The sequence below is a fragment of the Canis aureus genome, chromosome 7 (genome assembly GCF_053574225.1).
Source record: "Canis aureus isolate CA01 chromosome 7, VMU_Caureus_v.1.0, whole genome shotgun sequence".
NCBI classification, from domain to species: Eukaryota; Metazoa; Chordata; class Mammalia; order Carnivora; family Canidae; genus Canis; species Canis aureus.
The window spans coordinates 28677881-28698276 of record NC_135617.1 but is presented as its reverse complement, the minus strand read 5'-3'; the positions used below and the strand labels follow the sequence as shown (position 1 = coordinate 28698276).

The window sequence follows — 20396 nt, the reverse complement described above, 5'->3', positions numbered from 1 at the left end:
CAGGATTAGAAGAGACCATAAAGATCATTTAGCTTACCTCCAAGATTTAGATTTTAATCTCCTCCATCACATTCCATTCAAGCAGTTGTCCAGTAATAAAAACTTCACTACTTAAATATTTGTTGGTTATTAAAATTAATTCAGGAATATAACTTAACTGTTTTAGTTTAAATTATTGGTTCAATTTGTTACATTCTGCAGAAATTATATGTTCATCTTGTATTTTATCCCAATCTCCACATTTCAATTACTCATACTTCTTTGGCCTTATGCTAGCAAATTGGATGTTTATTCTTATCAAAAATGAACTGTGATCCTTAATTAAGAATACTGGGGTAAGGCAATTGAATGAAGTACGGAGCATTACAAAAATGTGAATGGGTGACGGGCACTGGGTGTTATTCTGTATGTTAGTAAATTGAACACCAATAAAAAATAAATTAAAAAAAACAAAAAACAAAAAAAAAAAAACAAAAATGTGGATCTCTAGCTGCAAATAGCCTAGAAATAGCATCATTATTCTTTTACATGGTATCACTATAACAAATATATTTTCGCTACTGATTTTAAGATTACCTGCTAAGGCATAAAAAATAGTTTTAATGCTTAGTAAACATCTCCAATTAATTAATGGAAAAATATTTTTAATAAATTGATTTTTTTCTGGCTAGAATTGTTTTTTCTTTAATGCCCTACTCATAAGGCTCAAAGATACTTAGCAGATATGGTCTAATTGATCATGAAATCATGTTCTCATCAGATGAGGTCAGTGTATGGATGGATTCACGACTCTTTATTGATTCACTATTTAACTGAGGGGAATAAACCTCTTAGATGGTTTTCTTTTCTACTTATAAATAAAGCCTAGGGAGGGAAATTCCTTGTCTACTTCTTTCTACATTTGATAACTGGCAGTTTGATTCAGTTAGTCCAACTGTCCAGAGCATGGTGGCCAACTTAACTTGCAATTCAAATCTAGGCTAGTTTGCTTTACCTCCAGGTAAGGTGGTGTCTTAGTTTTGGCTGCCATAAGAAAATACCACAGACTGGATGGCTTAAACAACTGAAATTTTGCTAGGTACCATCTTGCTGTGGACTCACATGACCTCTTCTTTGTGAACATTCAGAGAAAACGCAAACGAGCTTTTTGGTGTCTTTTCTTATTTTTTTTTTAATTTTTAAAAGATTTTATTTATTTGAGAGAGGGAGAAAGAGCATGAGCAGGAGGGAGGGGGAGAGGGAGAGGGAGAAGCAGACTCCACGCTGAGCAGGGAGCTCAATGTGGGGCTGATCTCACTACCCTGGGATCATGACCTAAGCCGAAGGCAGATGCTTAACCAACTGAGCCAACCAGGAGCCCTGGTGTCTCTTCTTATAATGGGATAGTCTCATTATAAGGGCCCCACCTTCATGATCTCACCTAACCCCAATTACCTTGCTAAGACCCCACTTCTGAATAGCATTACTTTGGGGGCATGAACTTTGGGGGCATAGTCCACAACAGGTGTCCATTAAAAAGCCACAAGTTGCACCTTGTGCCAGCCCCAGGAAACCTCACAAACACAGCAGCCACCAGAGGAACTAGTCAGAGGGTCTGAATGGTAGCTCGAGGCAACTGATCTCTTTCTCACCACTTTCATCATTACGTCAAGTGCTTGTACCTGGCATAGAGGAGGTGACAAATGCATGCTAAAAAATACCACCAAGTATAGCTTGAGGCTTACTCTTTCAGGGCATTACTTATTCTGTGCTATATGACAAGGCTTCAAAATACTAGAGGTATTGTCTTAATTGTATATTGCACTTAAGATACAGCTATATTTAAATAATAGGAATATTTATTTGTAATGAGAATTTTATTACTGAAATACTGTAGCATGGCACTTAAGGTGTCAGATATTTCCCATATTCCCTCCTGACTCATGTGTGTGTTTCTGATAAAAATGCCTACAAACTGACAGGAGCCAGGCTGCCGAAGTACTGCTCATCCTCTCCAGCTGCCATATAAAGATTTAATCAGATAATCTCTGCATCAAAATTTGTCCCTAAATTCTTTTTGCTTTAGTAGCATTTAAAATTTAAAAAAAATAAAATTTTCCGAAAACATCTTAAAATCCACTTACTTTCGTCAAGCACTGGGACTGCTACATGGCAGTCCACGTGAGCATATGATCCATTGCTGCATTCATTCCAGTATGGAGTTACCAAACTGAGGCTGTAACATCTGTGTTTGTAAACATTTTACTAATACTGAAACTCCAATTTATGTTATTGAAATCCTGTATGTATCAATTCATAAACTGAAAAAGTGTGCATACTTTCACCCACGTGGCATAGATAAAGTGAGTACTTCAGAAACTGCTCACACAACTAAATATAGAATTTGGAAGCTTCCTCTAGGCTCTTAGTCTGATGACCACCCATTTCCTTACTCTTCTAAATATTTTACTTTTAATTTCATCAGTAATTTGTAATATGCCATGCAATTAACATGTTATCTAGAATTTCCTTTGTGAATAAAATTTGAAGTGTCCAAAATATAAAAAATATTAGCCCAAAAATGAGTGACATGAAATTACTTTTACTCTAGATATAATCTTAACAAATTTGGTAATCTGATTTCTCAAGTTACAATTAGAAGGCAGCTGCAAAGGCAAGTCTACAATAGCCCCACGAAGTGACAGCGACAAAAAAGAAGGATGCCAGCAAAGTACTAAATTACTTTTAAAAAAGTATAAAGACCATAAAACTATAGTCATTTGGAGCTATTGTATTGGTGCAGTTAGTTATGTGAACTGCACTGGCCTATGGAGGCATATCAATATATGTCATATTTATAAAGATGATTACATGATCAATTTTAAATTTAGTATGTTCAGTATGAGTCTGGAAGGCATTATATCATAGAAAAATTTTTATTTGAAAAGTTTAATATATATGTATTTATAGATATATATATTTTAAAATTTTTGGTTTTTTGAGGGACAGAGAATGAGTGTGGGTGCATGTGCACGAGAGTGGGGGTGGGGGCATGTGGGGAGGGGCAGAGGAAGAGAGAGAGAGAGAGAGAGAGAGAATCTAAAGCAGTCTCCAGGCCCAGCACAGAGCGAATCGTGGGGGCTCAATCTCACAACCCTGAGATCATGATCTGAGCCAAAACCAAGACTAGGATACTTAACTGACTGAGCCATCCAGACACCCCATTAACATATATTTTTTTAAAGTCTTGTTTAAAAAAGAGAAACATCAGTGGTCTACATAATTGATTTTTTATACTCAAGTGAAATTCTAATCTGAAAAATCAAGAAAAATACCTTTCCTAAATATTTTATCAAGCCTCCAACATCCTATTTTTTCTTTTAAAGAATTTATTTGACAGCACGAGGAAGCAGAACAGCAGGTAAAGGGAGAGGGAGAAGCAGGGTCCCCACTGAGCAGGGAGCCTGATGCAGGATTTGATCCCAGAACCCTGGGCTCATGAGCTGAACGAAGGCAGATGCTTAACCAACTGAGCCAGCCCAGTCACCCATCAAATTCCCAACATCCTTAACTGTTAAAATATTTGTGCATTTTGAATATTAATGTGTGTTATTCCAAGTTTAGAATCTGATACAGTTGCACCCTACTTATGCATACATTTAGCACTATGGCATATAGATACAGCAACTCTGGAGTAATGGAAATAATTCAGGATATGGAATAAAATACCTTTAATTGTCTGACCACAGTAGACTGCCTTTATAAAATAAGTGTTCAGCAAATATAATAGCTAATTAGTATAAGATTATAGAAATTACCTTATATAATTGAAAGAAAGACTGACATTTCCTAAAAGCAGAGAGGCCAGCAATCATTTATCCTGAAGAACAAGTGAGTATGTTTGTATATAGTGCATGAGCTGGGAGGATTAGGGTAATGTACCTCTTGTTCTCTGAAACTAGTACTCCCTGCCTGCCCACCCCCCTGCATTATTTACTTCTAAGCTTCCAGCTTACTGCTGTTTAGCTAACAATACAATGTTTTTCTAAAAACTGCCCATCAAGGAGCTTATAAACTAGATAAACAATTAAGGGATTTCCTAAAAGCAATCCTTATAGTACTGAGTCTTCTGGATGGTAAGGAGGACAAGTTCCTTTGGGCTCCAAGCATCTTCCCCTTATCAGCCCTTCTCTTCCCATTAATTGGTAGGAGTCAGACTTTGCAATTTTTGTTTTATTTAGAGTTTACAGTTTAAACTACTGCAAATGACTCAGACACCTGATCACGAAATAGCATGAATTTCAGGGCATAGGAAAAAAAATGTAATAGTACATAATAGAGCGATCTGGGAGGACTCATTAATTCCCCCCACACCCTCAAAACCACTTTAAATGGATCAGCTGTTAGAAACACTTGGAGCTAACCATCTTAAAAGACACAACTTTAAATTTCTCAAAATTTTTTCCTTGTGATACCTAGAAACATACTGTTTATTTTTTCTTTTACAAATTAGTATGGGCTTGGTGCCATTCTACTGCCAAACAAAAGTACCACCTTATCAAAGCAATTGCCTAAAAATAAAAGCATGCTGTTTTTGAGACAGACCTGAATTTAGTATTTTGCCACTGCACTTAGGAAATTTACTTTAAAAGGCTTTCTTTGTGGCCTGGGAAAAGAAGTGACGCTATTGTACCCACCAAATGGGCAGCTGCGCCACTTTGTGTAGACCAATGTGGCTCCATGAAAGGACATCCTGGGCAGCCATTGGCCCACAGATGGCAGCATCTCCCTCCTGCACATACCCCCTAATTAAAGCTTGGGTTTTGGTGGAAACTGCTATATCATAATGCAATATGGACTACCTTTTTTTATGATTGGTAACAAAATGCCTCCATTTTTAGACTAGATGAAACAAAATGCTCTTTGTGGTTTTCCTATTTTGAAGTATTCAGAAAATTTCTTTTGCTGGCACCATCTATAACTTTTAAATAGAGCTACTCACTGTGATTCCACGGGATCTCTGGGTTTTCAGTGGTTTTCCTTAGCTTGGGTGCTCATTGGAATGCCCTAGGGAATTTTAGAAAGCCTGTTTTCAGGCCTCATGTATATCTACCCTGGAATCCTTCAGAGCAGGGCCCAGAGATCTATACTTGATAGAGCTCTCCAAGGACTGATGATGATCATCCAGGTTTGGTAACCACTATCATAATGTGTTTCCTAAACAGTTCTTCCACCTTTCATAGCTCTCCCGCCGTGCACAACGATGATGTCTGTCTTTTTCTTCCAGGTTAAATGTTTTCTTAGTTTTACCTGCCTTTATACATTTTCTTGGAAGCTACCTCAAGGACTTTGGTAATGGAAGTCATGGTAAACTGTCAACTACCCGTATAGTATTATTTTTATAAAGTGGAAATACATTTTAGCAATCATATTGCTATAATCCTGTTTTATGATGGTAAGAAATGAATCAAATTTACCAAACTCTTGAACATATGTTGAACATACAATCGTTTTACAATCTGTGAGAGAATCCAATTTTATGTATTTCTTGAAAATTAGATACTATATATTTTTAATTTATAATCCACTTCACAATGTAGGTTAGATCAATTTAATGTAATTCCACAAGCTTTTATTGAGCCCAATCTTAGGCACATGGGATATAGTTAAGTCTTAGAGTCTACCCTTCCTTAGAGAATTCATAACATACTAAAGAAGCCAGACATATATTTTAAAAAATAGTGTGGAAAAGGTTTAGTATAAGGTGAGGAGGGAACACATTTGAGAAGGCTTGACTCTCTCAGAGTGGGCAGATATTATACAAGACATGCTTCTTAGAGGAGGTGACACCTAGGTTGGGTTTTGAAGGATGAGCTGAAGTTTGTCAACCTCTCAATGGGGAACTTGGAGGAGGAGGGCATCCATGGCAGGAGAAACAGCCTGTGCACAAGTCTGGAAGTGTGACACTCTGGCGTGTGTTTAGGCTACAGTATTTAAGGATTGTTGCTATCGGAGATTAGCACACCTCCTACTGGTGAGGAATGACAAGAAATGAGGTTTCCAAGCTAGACTTCAAGCCTTGGAAAGATTTCTGGGCTTGACCGTAATGCTAGAGTTTTGACTTTAACCTTTAGATGACCAGGAACCGACGTAGGTTTTTAAGTTAGAGAAATGTGATTAGATGGGCATTTGGGGAAGGAAACCTGGCGGTAGGTACCCTTTAGGCTGGATTGAGGTGGGTTTGCGTAGGGATTAGGTTAGAGGCAAAAAGCCCAGTGAAGAGGCTGCTGGAGCCACTGTGGTAAGGAAGTAGTAGTGGGAATGGCAGAAGAGGGCCGTTTGGGAGACATCCTGAGGCAGGATGCCCAGCATATTCAGTAGCCCACTGGATGCAGGAGAGAATTGAGGGTGTCATGTCCCCCAAGTGGGAGACAGGAGACCAGGTAGATTGTGGGACCACCAAGCAAGACAGAAAAACTAGGCTTGAGGAAAAAAATGAATACATTTTCAGACATGTGTGTGTAACATTTTTGTAGACTATTTATCAGTAAGGCTGATAACATCCATACACAAAGAATGCAATGCCAAGAAAGTTATGTAACAAGCATATCTGGCTTTTTTAGTGAACTAACCTTTAGTTAACACATAACCACCCTGGTAAGTTATTTAACTATATTTTGTTCTGAACCCAATCAAATAGCAACTGTATCTTTGCCTCTGTTCTAAACTAAATGCTCTTTTAAATTTAGCTTTGAAGCCATAGTTTTGTTTTTCTGAGAAGGGATAGGTTTTTTTAAAAACCTGGTCCTAAATTTACATCTGAAATATTGCATACATGGTCACAACTCTATTTCCTGTTTTCAATAGAGTACGAAATCCACGTGATCCAAAATAGCAGTTTTGAAAAAAATAATTCCAAATTTCCTTGGGACATACTTATAAGGCTTTTCAGGCTGTAAAGTTTACTTCCTAGTTTAGATTTTATAAAGACAATTACAAATTATAAAATCAGTTGAGTTACCCCAGAGATGTTCTCTACTCTGAAAGAAATGAACCATGGGATGTTTGGATGTGTGGAGATGCATCTAGTATTCAAGACTGGGTTAACAGCAGAGGGCATCATCAGGGAGAGATGACTGTCTCCCCCTCGCCTGGCTGGGAAGGGACCCTTCTTGGTCCTGACCCTTCTGCGTGCTGCTGTCCGCAGGCCTGGGTTCTGTTCCAGGCTAGTCTCTTTAGTCATAGGCTTTTATTCAAAATTATCTTGCTCCTGCAGCTCTGATGGCTACAACCTGCACACACGATGTCCATTCTGCTGGATATATTTAACTTCATCTGTATCTTCCATCTCCAATCATCACTAAATATTTTTAAAAAATCACTGTTAAAGTATATTTATTAAACTTTTTGATCTCCAGGTAGAAAGATTTAATTCTATTATAAAACATTTATCATGTCAGTATCTTCCATTCATGTTCTTAAAAAGTATCATTAGGTATTGGAAAATTAAGAAGGAGTCTCTAAGAAACCGAGTCAAACTCTGGTGGGTGCTGTGTCCTCTCTGCCCACTCACCCCCCAGTGCTGTGTTGAATTGAGTTGTATTTTTTTTTTTTTGAGAGGAGAGAGAGAGAGAGAGAGGGAGGGAGAGAGAGAGAGGGAGAGAAAGAGAATGTTGGGGGGGGAGGAGGAAGGAGAGAGAGGATTTTAGGAAGGCTCCATGTTCAGTGCAGAGCCTAACGTAGAGCTAGTTCTCACAACCCTGAGATTATGACTTGAGCTGCTGAAATCAAGAGTCAGATGCTTAACTGACTGAGGCACCCAGGTGCCCCACGAACTGTATTTTTATGTATAACAGGCACTTGCACTTATCAATTTTTTTTGCACTTACCAATTTTTAAACACATTTAGTACTTCCGGTGACCATACTTTACATTAAAGAATATTCCTTTTATTGACTATTTTTATACCTCTCTCTACTTTGTCCTTTAGTGTTCTTACAACTGTAGACAACTGGCAAAGTTTATAGTAACTGTAATAATTTGAAAAAGTAACAACAGCAATATGCATGAAGCATTACTCTGTGCCACGGATTTTCCATACCTTATCTCATTTAATGGTATGTACATAGATGGAAATTTTCTTCATTCCACAGACAAGAAAACTAAAGTTTAGAGAAGTTAGTTAACTTGCCCAAGGTAACAGGGAGTGTGAGCAGAAACCCTCTTCCATGGAGACTGATGCAAAATTCTCATCCTTGCACGAGTCCAGCATCACCTACAAAGTAATGTCAGGGTGGCGGAAGTAGGCATTTGGAGAGACTGAACAAAAAAAGGTGGTGCTGGGGTTCTTTTATTCACACACAAAAAATATAATCTGATAAAATGTAACTAGTAAATTTCATCTTTCAAAGATGAGAACAATTCTTTATTATTTTTTGAAGATTTTATTTGAGAGAGTGAGAGCACTAGCAGCCAGGAAGAGTAGAGGGTGAAGCAGATTCCTCACTGAGCAGGGAGCTGGATATGGGACTAGATTCCAGGACCCTGAGATCATGACCTGAGCCAAATGCAGACACTTAAATGACTGAGCCACCCAGGTGCCCTGAGAACAATTCTTTTAGATCTAAAGAAGCTGTTTTCAAAGTATAGTTGGGGGATGCCCAAGGGCTTCAGAGACTCTTTCAAGTGGTCTGTGTGATCAAAATTATTTTTATAATAATACTGTGAGGTCAAAACTGATTTTATAATAACACCAAGATACTTATTTTCTCACAAATGTGCTCATGGTAGATTTTCCAATGACTGTTTGACATGGGATACTGACAGCCACAGTGAAAGCAAAAACAGGTGTAAGGAGGAGGCTGTCTTCTGTTAAGACTAATATTAAAGAGATTTGTAGAGATGGCAAAACAATGCTACTCTTTAAAATTTTTTGAAATTGTAATTTTCATAAATATTTTTTATTTATGTTAATATGTAATGATTTTAATACTTTTATTTATTTTTTAGAGAGGAAGAGAGGGGAGGGAAGAAAGGGAGGGGCAGAGAGATAGGGAGAGAGAATCTTAAGCAGGCTCTATGCCCAGTGCAGAGCCCCATAGGGGCTCAATCTAACAACCCTGAGATTGTGACATGGGCTGAAGTCAAGTCGGATGCTCAACCGACTTAGCCACTCCAGTGTCTAAATATTTTTATTTTTATTTTTTTTTTATTTTTATTTTTTTTAAATATTTTTATTTTTAAATGAATTAAAGACATTTAAAAGTTCCTCAGTTTTAAATTCTTACACATAGTAAGCATTGACAGACAGAACCCATATAAATGAAAGCTTTTTGGGGGCATCAATAAAAAGTGCAAAGGTGCAGAGTGAAACCAGAGTTTGAAAACCCTTTGTACATGAGTTATAGAGTACCTACTACAGAGTCAATTATAGAATTCCTTTATGTTTCAGAATTGTTTGAACATGCATACATGGAAATGAACTCAGATGCACTGCAGCTCTGAGAGTTTAGCTAAGGTTAATTACCATATCACTAAATCGCAATCACAGCTCTCTGTTTCTGTTTACAGAAGGGATCCAAATAATGTGCTCACTAGTGAAATCTTCTGTCAGCAAGGCTCCGAGAAATTGAGATTTTCTTACAGCCCAAGAGGATGAACAATAAACTACCACAAAACCTGTTGCTTGGAAAATATAAACCAATGTGGCTTCTCAACTAAGATAACATCGATTTTTATTTTGAACCAGTTTTTCCACACAAGAAACCCTATGATAATCACTGCTGCAAGAACATGCCCCTTTTCCACCAACAAAAGTCTGGGGATATATTATTAAAGGTGTCTACCTAAGAGGGAGAAGGAGGCCTTCACACAATTTATCTTTCTGTGACTTTCCATTTCTCTTTTTATGTGTTCTCCTTTCCTCCTCTCACAAACCCCTCCTAAAGTCTTTGGTCTTTATCCTTTTTAAGTACAATAAATTACATAAAAAAGAACAAAGGAGGCACTTTAATATGGAAAGAACTACTTGCAATCATTATACTATACAAAAAGGGACTCAAAATCTTCAACTAAAGATGAGTTTTAATTGATGTTAGTTCTGTTACAATGAGCTGACAGAGAGCTATTAAAACTCTAATGACATCTGACAAACGTGCCATAGGAGAGTTATTCTTCAGTAGTTGGAAATATGGTATTAGCTCAGCAGTACCCAGGTAAGTGAGGACATGTCTAAGAACTAGTATACTTGTATTCATCTCACAGACACCAGCACCTACTAAAGTGCTAGTTCCTGAGGGTACGAACAGGAGAGGTTTCTTGCCTGTGAGGCTCACAACTGGCCATAGCAGATGCCACTGTCACAGATGATTATAATATGTTAAGTCCCACAAAGTTTGATAAAAACTGTGCTGAGTAGAGTAGGGTGGGGAGCCATGATAGACAAGTGGGATTTAACAGAACTGCTGGAATTGGTGAGGTAATTCCAGGAAGAGGGTCCTGCGTGAGCCCAGCAAAGTGCTTGGTGTTCTGCTGCCTCAGGAGAGGAATGGTTATGCAGAGAACAAGGGGCATGTACCCACATGTACTCTCTGCACGCAGAGGATGGGGTTGAGCCAGAGGTGAGGCTAGAAGGGCATGCTCTCCATGTGGAAGAACGTCATGGGTACACTGGACCTGTGTTGAAAATTATCCAGAGAGGTTCACTTTTTAAGTACCCAGAGCACCTCATTCAGCATCTCATCTATATGACAATTCTATAAGGATCACCCAGAGCCTCACTGCGGCAAGGTTCGAGTGTCTGATTTAAAAATAATGCTCTTGAAGTTTCATCTATTAAGAATTTATACCATGTGAGCCATTCAATGAAGAGAGAAAGCTTATTAAAAAATGCAATATTAAAAAAATACAATATTAAACTTAAAAGTACTTAAAGTCTAAAACACATTTCTATTACAATATGCCTACACAGTAATATATGACCAAAATGTAATCTATAAAAATTCATAATACATAATCAGATACTAGCTTTTGAAAGTTAGTTCTCAGGATATAAACCCTAGTTAGGGAAAGATAGTTTTAGAAATAAGGATATGGGAGCACCTGTGTGGTTCAGTAGTTGAGCTTCTGCCTTGGGCTCTGGTCGTGATCCCGGGTTCCTGGGATTGAGTCCCTCATCAAGGCTCCCCACAGGGTGCCTGCTTCTCCCTCTGCCTATGTCTCTACATCTCTCATGAATAAATAAAACAAAATCTTAAAAAAATAAATAAGGATATACTTCTAGCTAAGAAATACTTCTATTTGAGATTGCACTACTTTTTGAGTCATTGTCACAATCTAGTTATAGGCATAAAGTCAGTTTTCTAGATTTCTCTGAGTTTATGGGCGTCTTATTATTCTTCAACTTCCATGGAGAATTCTCACAAAACTAATATAAGAGCTGTGTAATTAAAAAAAAAAGTTCATCCTTTTCTTTTTTGAAATATGGAATTTCAGCTTATTTGGCAGCAGCCATGAGTCCCAAGTTTAATGACAACTGATAAAATGTTTTTTCCCTCATTTTAAATTTATTGTAAAATAATAAGAACTATGTTGGTATGGACAACATTTTTCACTGTGAATGTTTTTAAATTTTCAATATTTTATATATGCTGTGTGTCATTTGAAACAGACGTTTTCTCTAAAAAATAATCGAAAAGAGAAAGATTGTGTTTGCATTTTCTTTGTTCAAGGTGTTTATTGCATCTCAGAGGGCGTACATGCACTGGGTTTTTAAACTGAAATAGAAAGAAATGCCATTTTGAAATTGGTTTTAGGTAATTTTTTCCCCATTACAGTGTATGTTATCCCCACAGTAAATTCAGATACAACCACTTTTAAATGGTACCATACATCTATTAAATAATTTGAAAAATAGGCAAACACCTTTCCAACCCAATATGCTTTTACGAAGAGCTGCCAAGCCACTAGCAACACTGATCAACAGTGACCTCATTTATGCGTCAAAATCTTAAGCCAAGCCATCAGCACATACAGTATGACAACAAATTAAAAATTAAAGAATACAGTATGTACAGTAAAGGATACAATTCTCTGAATTAGTTTAAATCCTAATCACAATGGTACAACAAAACCTACTCTGAGCTCAATTGAAGGATGAAAGAACACTAGTCTACAGAACACACAAAGAAATAGTAAATTAACAGATGTACAGAAAACCCACAATAAAATAAAAATATTTGCAGTAATCTTTAAATTACACATATACTTTGGGGTGCCTTCATAATCATTTGAATAGTACATTTCTAATTGCATTTTCACGGACAGGATAGAAATGGACCCTTTACTTTTCAGTGCATTTAATCAAGAATGAATAAATAGGTCAATTTAGATGCAAAACCTGTCAAATATAATCAAAATATACATTTTAATGTAGCAGTGATTAAATATGGAATTCTTTCCATATGATTTTTTCATTCTTGATAAGGTAGCTTCAAGGAGAAATATTTATTATGGACGTTAACCCTTATATTTTTTTTTAAAACAAAATTTCTTAACATATACAGTGCCACAAAAATAAACATTTCTCACAACAGTTGAAGTTCCTGTGATTGGAAAAATGTACTCCACACCGAAAAAGTTTTGTATATTTAAGAGTGTTTTCCTTACTATTTGATATTATCACACTATGTTTGTAACAGAGATACAGAGAAAAAGAGAATTTATGGGAAGAGTTTAGGTTTGTCCAAAAGTCATATATACATCAAAACCCTCAAAAACACAGACACATCTTTCCAAATGGCTCACCACACAACAGCTGCATCATCCGTCCATGGGCGAGGTCCAGAAAAGCACTAAAGGCATCAGAAACATCCATTCATTGTTTTTACATCGTACAACACACAAATAACCCAAATACACTACAGTTTTGAGAGTAGGGATAACAGCTAAGGTAGTACACATTCCTAATGTTCACTTTCACAGCTGTGCTACACGTTTTGGAAGAGAAGTTACGAGTAAGCATTGGGTTTGGTACTGGTGGCTCACTTTGAAACTCTGAGCATCAATTTTATTTGAAGTCTCCAAACTCATTATTTTTTTCCTATTCAGTCACAAAAATTGCAGCTGTAAAGATAAAAAGCACTTGAATTAGAAAATAACATTATACACTCCTCAAACATATTGCCTTCCTGGCAATTTTACCTCACAGTTACTAGGAAAAATCTTCATGCAAAGGATGTCTTTATAACAAATTCACATTTACATACTTTCCACAATTCTTTGCTTAAAGTTTCAGCCAGGAAGAAATTTTTAGAAAATATTTTAATGTATAGTTTCATTCTAGGTAAAAATTGTATCAGCAAAATTTTGAAAACATGGATACTTAGGATAAATTTCAGTAGTGAGACATTTACTATTAAATAAGAACAGTTCACCCTTAAAAAAGGGCAGATGGAAAAAAAAAAGGAATGGCAGTGATTTTCATTATTTTGGCCTCTTTTCAGTTATGGCATTCAGTAGTTTACTCAACAGCTGAACAAGTAACAGAACAGAGGAGGAGGGAGGTATCAAGGTGACTCAGCGCCTTTGCAAATGCGGCTCCCCCTCCTCTGTCCCCAGGACCGCCAGCCCATGCTTCACCAGTCATCTCTGCCTGGGAATCTTCCTGGGGTTGAAGGCTTACGAGTTACGTGGGTAACTCTTTTTCATAAATTAGTCTGTGTCTGTCTCCCTTGTGACCATGAACCTCTGAGAGCAGGGGCTATCTCAAGCATCTCTGTTTCAGGTGCTCATCAGAGCTCCTGGCGCAGGATGAGAGCAATATTTACAGAAAGATAGCTGGATAAAAGGCTGCTCCCTGCAGCATCCTTCGTCAGTCCTGAACCTATAATGGCTAAGAAGTAAGTGCTCATTGCCTCACTTATGCCTACACCAGCCCAGCCCAAAATGGAACAGAAAAGTCAGACACAAGGAGGAATTACTTGACTAAGATGTCAATGCCTCAAAATGATAAACTCATCAACCTTGTATAAGAAAACAAAAAATCATAAAGTAGGAATCCACAAAAATCTTAGTATGCATTAGAGAAAGTTTAAATATATGTGTCTGTGTGTATATATAGGTTGTAAGCTGCATTATACAAATTACACTGGACAGTGGTCTCAAAACTTTGACACTCTTATACCTCCCTCCAGTGTGCAACCTTGAGCAACTCACTCAATGACAAGGATCAGTTCCTTTAGCTGTGAAATGGAGACAGAAAATATCTGGCTAGTATAGATCACAGGGTTTCATTTCCCACAGGGACAACCAAAGGAGTTCATGACTAGGAAGTGGGTATGAAAAGTACTGTCTAAAGGAAAAGCAGTATTACTGTTTCTCCACTTTCTGCAAGTACTTGTTGAGAATCTACTCATTGTGTTAGGTGCTGGGGTTAGCAGTAAACTTTTTTCCTTTATCAGTTTCTTTCCGTATGTCCATTATTAATTAATGTATAATTAATGTATAATTAATGTATAATTAATGTATAATTAATACATGTTAAAATCATGTTAGAAATTTAAAAACAGAATGTTAGAAATTTAAAATTCTGCTTGAGTGCAGAAATTGCTAAGGGTAACTAACAATCTAAGCTTTGAGGAAGCCAAGTAAGGATAAACAAAAAATACAATTTTGTAGCCAAGTATATTCTTAGATGTTTTCTAATGCAATATAATAGATGTTAGCTTTCTATAAATTCCTGTCATCAGGTAATAAAGTGGTAATTTTCTAATTTACCAAGTAGCTTGGGCAGTTTTTTGCTTTATCAATAAAATCTTTGTGCTTTTCAGGACAACTTGGAGGCCTTTCTCCCTCTTAGTTTTGTACATTAATTAAGATTAAAAAATTTATTGATAATTCATTGGCTTTGAATATTGATTTAAAAAAGTATAAATACTCAAATTATTATTATTATTATTTACATGTGTTCAAAGCACAAAAGTACAAATATCATACTTGAAATAGCTAAGCATTGCATAAGTCATTATTACAAGCCCACAGGAAAAGCTCAATATTAGATACCTTAAATTGTTTACAAGAAATCCTTGATGTTAAGATCCGCTAATGGGTCCTTTGCTGGAGGTTTCTTGGGACTCTGAGTGGCAGGTGTAGGGCTTGGAGAAAGCTAATAGGGAAAAGCCAGCCCAGGATAGCAGAAACAGAAATCAAACAGAGAGACAGGTAAGCATTAGGCAGAGCACATGACACAGAAAACAAACATGCAGAAGATCAGATGGCTAAGGGATTACAAAACCTACTTAATTTTACTTAGCCACAGTGTTGTTTAATTTTGGTTTCATAAAGTACACTTCAAATTATATTTGGCTTTGCTGAAATTCTTTGATATCAGATTTAGAGGACTCTGGCAGAACCATATGGGTAGGAGTTAGGGAAGATGCAGAAAACTCGTCACATACAGATATTATGAATATAGAGTACAGTAACACAACAATCACTTGCTCTAAACAAAAGCATTTTTACTTTGAGTTATTAGTACTACTAAACTAATGAAGGAATTTTAATGACTTTTCCTTATAGTGAGAGTGAGTTTAAGGGAAAAACTGAAAGGAAATAATTTGCAGAAAGTCACTAAAGAAATTACTTTAAATTATTAAATATACTAGAATTTCACTTAAAGTGTTTTAAATGAAAAACAGTCAAGTTTGGGGGCACTGTTTATTTCAGATGAGAAAAGAATTGCCCAGGTATGAATATCATTAACTTCCAATAATTGCCTGTCCAGCTCGCAGAGAAGATTAATTAAATGCTATGGAAAGAATTATATTGCACTTGCTAGCAAAAGCAACAAAGAATTAACTTACCTTGTTTCTGCTTAATCCCTAAATTATTTCATTGTGTGACAGACATAAGCTTTGGAAGCAGCCTTTGCAGGAGTGTTAAGGTTTGAAACCCTGAAAGAGGTCATGTAATCTGTATAGAATAATGTGTCCTTTGAGTTTAATTCTTCTTCTATGTTTGTAACCTGAGAGAAATCTCAGAAATCTGGGGTGATGAGGTAGCAATGTATGTTTTTATTGGTTCAGTAAATAGAGCTCCAGAAATAGAGATTTTCAGATTTGTTCCCATGTCCAGAAACTATTTCCTTATTGCACTACCTATTAGTCAAATTTCCATTACTTAAAACAGGAATCATTCTTCATAGAAAGATCAGAAAAAGATAAATGCAAGGGTTGAAGTTGTTTGGAAGGTAAGAAATTCAAGAGTTGATTCATCATTAATAATTTGGTGAGATGACATCATGAAGGATGGATATCAACTGACTGAGAGAGAGTGGAACAGTCAGTAATGAAAAACATCAGTAATGTTGTCACACTGGTAATGAAAAACATTATTTTGTTTTCCGAAGTTATAAAATCATATTTACTATTTATTATAATCACCTCTGCTGCTTCTCTGATATAGGAAATATAATTTAAAACTTTTTTTTAGAAGGGGGGAGGGACAGAGAGAGAGAGGGAGAGAGAGAATCTTAAGTAGGCTCCACACCCAATGCAGAGTCCAACCGGATGCAGGGCTTGATCTTACAACCCTGAGATCAGGACCTGAGCCAAAATCAAGAGTTGAATACTTAACTGACTGAGCCATCCAGGCACTGCTACAATCTATAACTTTTATAAATATGCCATTCCATTTCCTAAATCACTATAAATTCAATTAAATGACTAAAATACTGTTTTCATCTTATTATCTATTTTTCATTTTCATTCTTTGAATTAAGTAAATAAACTCATGCTGTATAATACTGGAATCATGAAGAAAAATATCTACTTTAATAAAATTGTGTTAATTTATTTTTAAAGCTTTTAGTACACCAAATAAAGATTTTAAAAACCTCAATAATATTCTTCCAAGTTAATAAAAATAGAAATGTCCTGCCTTTTTTCAAAAGTATGTTAAATAATCATAGATATATTCAACCATCAAGAAAACATTAAAAAAAATAAGATCCTTTTTAGAATTTAAATATATCTAGATTAAATTTAACCCAAACTATCATCCTCAAAACCTTCCTCACTCCCTTCAGAAACAATATGAAGCAGAGTTCATTAGTCTCAGAACAGACTAGAAAATTTCTCATGAAGCCAGGGCTTTGAGTATAGCCTTGAAGGTTAGGGTTTCTCATATTCTAAATTTATCTCTTTAAACACCCACCATTCTCTCTTCTGGTCCCTGTGGCTTTTGAGGGGTGAAAGAGGCTGAAAGTAAAATTTGGGAACAAGTAGACAATAGATTTTAGAGATGGTTAAAGGAAGCAAAAGGGATTAAAGTCTACTCAGGAAGTTCAAAGTAGGAATCCTATGGATAACAATATAAACGTCCATTTGGTGAGTTAAAAATATCATAGAAGTGGGGCGCCTGGGTGGCTCAGTCAGTTGAGTAACTGACTGTTGATTTTGGCTCAGATCATGATTTTGGCATTGTGAGATTGAGTCCTATGCAGCAGGGAGTCTGTTTGAGATTCTTTTCCTCTGCCCCTCCCACTGTCCCTCGAAATAAAAAAATAAATATTTAAAAAATATATAGAAGTGAAATTATTTACTGATGCCATTATAATATATTTCAGCTTTTTGTCTTGGTTTGCTGGGCACGGTGCTAGTAAAGTCATAATGTGGTGTTCTGACTCCATCAATGTCAATTTCTCATGATAACCTCTTTGGTTTTCTACCTATACCTCCACCTTAGCCAGGCAACTTACAAAAGGAATCAAGAACTGGTTCCTCATCAGCATTATTATCACTATCAGCAGCAAAGCAGTTCAACAAAGTGTATGTGTTTTACCATCTTGGTAAACAAAGGTAGCACTTTGTGTAGAAACAAATTTGGCCTCATCTAAAGGGAGGTTTGCTCTTTTTCCTGGATCCTGGTAGGTGACCTCTAAATCCTTGGAATTTCCTGAGTAATCGGAATGTCTTTGTTATTCAGGGTGGCTTCTTAGAACCACACCTGATAGTTTATGCTAACAAGAGGACTCAGGGTAGGGACTAGCCAACCAGAAAGATGAAGAATGTGATGAGAGTGTTAGGTCTTGGGGTCTCATGATACCAGCCTTTCAGTGAAGTTGGGCAGGGCTTGGAGATTGAACTCAACCACAGGGGAATAATTCAATCAATAATTCCTATATAAGGAAACTTCAATAAAAACCCTGCACACTGAACTGCAGGTGAGCTTCCTGCGTTGGCAATACCACATATATACTCTTACATATTGATGTCAGGTGAGTAATACATCCTCCAGGACAAAGCTTCATGCTTGGAACCCTCCCAGTTCCAGACTTCACCCTATGCGTCTCTTCTTTTGACTAGATCTAATTTGTATCCTTTCACTGTAATAAAACTATAATACATTTCATGCTTTCCTGAGTTCTATAAGTTGTTCTAGGAAATTGAGAACCTTCAAATTTGTAGGCAGCTGGTCTGAAGTGAGAGGGTAGCCCTCAGGACTCCCAAACTTATGGCTGGTGTCTTAAGTGAGGATAGTCTTGTAGGGACCACTCCCTGAGACTCTTCAGTTTGGTGGACTCATTGCTCTTACTAACTGTACGAAAAGTCACAATTCTTGGGAAAAACTGGTAGCCTGGAGGACTGTGTCCCTAACCTTGAGTTTAGCTAGTTCTGGGAACATGTGAGAAAACGATGGATCAGAAGTACTCATTTTTCTGGAATAAATGCCCAGATACTTTAAATGTCTAGTTGTTCTCAGGAACTATTCTGAATTAAGTAGAGGAATGGAAGGACTTAGGATAGTGAGTTACTTCTAGCATTTTCCTCCAAATCTCACACTATTGCTCATATGTCTTCCATGTTCCCCCTTTACTTGTGAAGCAACAGATATGAGGATATATATTAGGTAAAAATATTTTTAACAGTTTGCCATGTGGCAGTTTAATACTTATAAATTAATGTCATTATTTTAAGGACATTAAAAAACTGACCTGTGTGCCAGGTACAGCTGCAGCTCCAAAGGGTGGCCTCATCATGGGTTGTGCAAATATGACCGGCTGCTGAGGCATCATGGGCATGCCCGTCCCAGCAGGAGGCTGAAGAGGAAGAGTGGTTCATAGCATGAGTGGAATCCACCCCCTATGGTAATGCCCTGACATTTATTCTTTAACGTTTCTGAAAAGTTTTGAGGAATGCAGGCCTGTGAGGAAGTATAACTTGTGACTTTGAACAATGGGTGCTGTGAGGCTGGCAGATGGCAGAAAATCACTGAGGTACAGTAGAAGCCTAGCTGGCCACATGGCACCCTTCTCCCAACCAGGCTTTGTTGGTGATTATTTGTCTTCTGTAAGCATAATTTTTAAGAGACAAAACCTCACTTATTTATGGACCCTAGCCCTAAAATTTGCGAGTGATAAAAGTGATAAGTGAAAAGTCCAAGTATAATGATTAAGAGTTGATTTTGATGATTGAGTAAAGAATGTGATTGGTAAATAGTACTCCAAAAATGATATAACTATATACTACAGGCATTATTTTGATTACAGAATTTAAGTATTTTATAGCTGGCTTTATCATATCGTGTGTAGACTTCTTAATGTCTAACACAGATGACTTAATTTATTAAGTCTTACATTACTGTATTTGGGGAAGAATCATATTCTACAGCTGTATTTGTTAATCTGGTATTTGGCAAAGGCCTCAGACATGTCAATTACAATTTCTAGCACAGGTTGCCACTCACCATTCCAAATCCTGCTCCAGGCTGTCCAACAGATGGGGCCCCGGCAACAGGAGGAACCGAACTGGTTGGAGGTACAGCTCCTTGCTACCAAAAAAACCCCACAAAACACACACACAAACACCAACAATAAACAAAAGAACCAACATAATTTGGTTTTAAAATGACAGAATATAATTTTAAAAATGCATGCCCCTTTAAATATGTGTGGTTATGTAAAGAAATATCAGATTTCCATTTTAAATTAAAAAAAATGGCTCTCACACCATGCCATGATATGAACAAAGTTACTAGCTTAATGTTTATTGTTGTGGTGTTATTTGGGCTCACTGGCTTGCAGCCTACTGACAACACTGGGCTTCCTTTCTACCTCCTTATATGCTTCTCCTCTACCCTCACTGTAAATGTGTCAAATTTCTCTAACCTTGTTTTTTCCTATCATTATATCCTCCTAAAGGTACTGGGTTAGACATCTGAAGAATGTGTCCTCATTTACATATCAATGCTTGGTTTCCATTTGCCCATTTTTAGTGTGTGTGTGTGTGTGTGTGTGTGTGTGTGTAAGGGGGGGAGGGGCAGGAGAGGAATAGAGAATCTTAAGCAGGCTCCATGCCCAGCATGGGAGGTTGGGGGTGGTGGTGAGTATGGGTAGGGCTTGATCTTACAACCCTGAGTCA

General features: G+C 36.9%; 1 protein-coding gene and 1 long non-coding RNA gene across 17 annotated transcripts in view; one reads left to right on the top strand and one right to left on the bottom strand.

The window, feature by feature from the left end:
- Nucleotides 1–11643, top strand: part of LOC144317189 (uncharacterized) — a 28391-nt gene extending 16748 nt beyond the window's left edge. The window contains exons 2-4 of the long non-coding RNA XR_013383121.1: nt 5267–5434; nt 7970–8096; nt 9550–11643. This is a non-coding gene — a long non-coding RNA (uncharacterized LOC144317189). The remainder of the gene's footprint in view (nt 1–5266; nt 5435–7969; nt 8097–9549) is intronic.
- A 39-nt stretch (nt 11644–11682) lies between these two features.
- The window catches only part of SNAP91 (synaptosome associated protein 91), a 139880-nt gene continuing 131166 nt past the window's right edge, over nt 11683–20396 (bottom strand). For 15 of the 16 annotated variants that reach the window (XM_077903201.1, XM_077903202.1, XM_077903199.1 and 12 more), the window contains 4 exons: nt 19723–19806; nt 18971–19075; nt 15040–15142; nt 11683–13101 (listed from right to left, as the gene is read on the bottom strand). In XM_077903201.1, coding sequence (XP_077759327.1) covers nt 15050–15142; nt 18971–19075; nt 19723–19806 — 282 coding nt within the window. In that variant the 3' untranslated portion in view covers nt 11683–13101; nt 15040–15049. The remainder of the gene's footprint in view (nt 13102–15039; nt 15143–18970; nt 19076–19722; nt 19807–20396) is intronic. The other variant, XM_077903208.1, reaches the window with a different exon arrangement.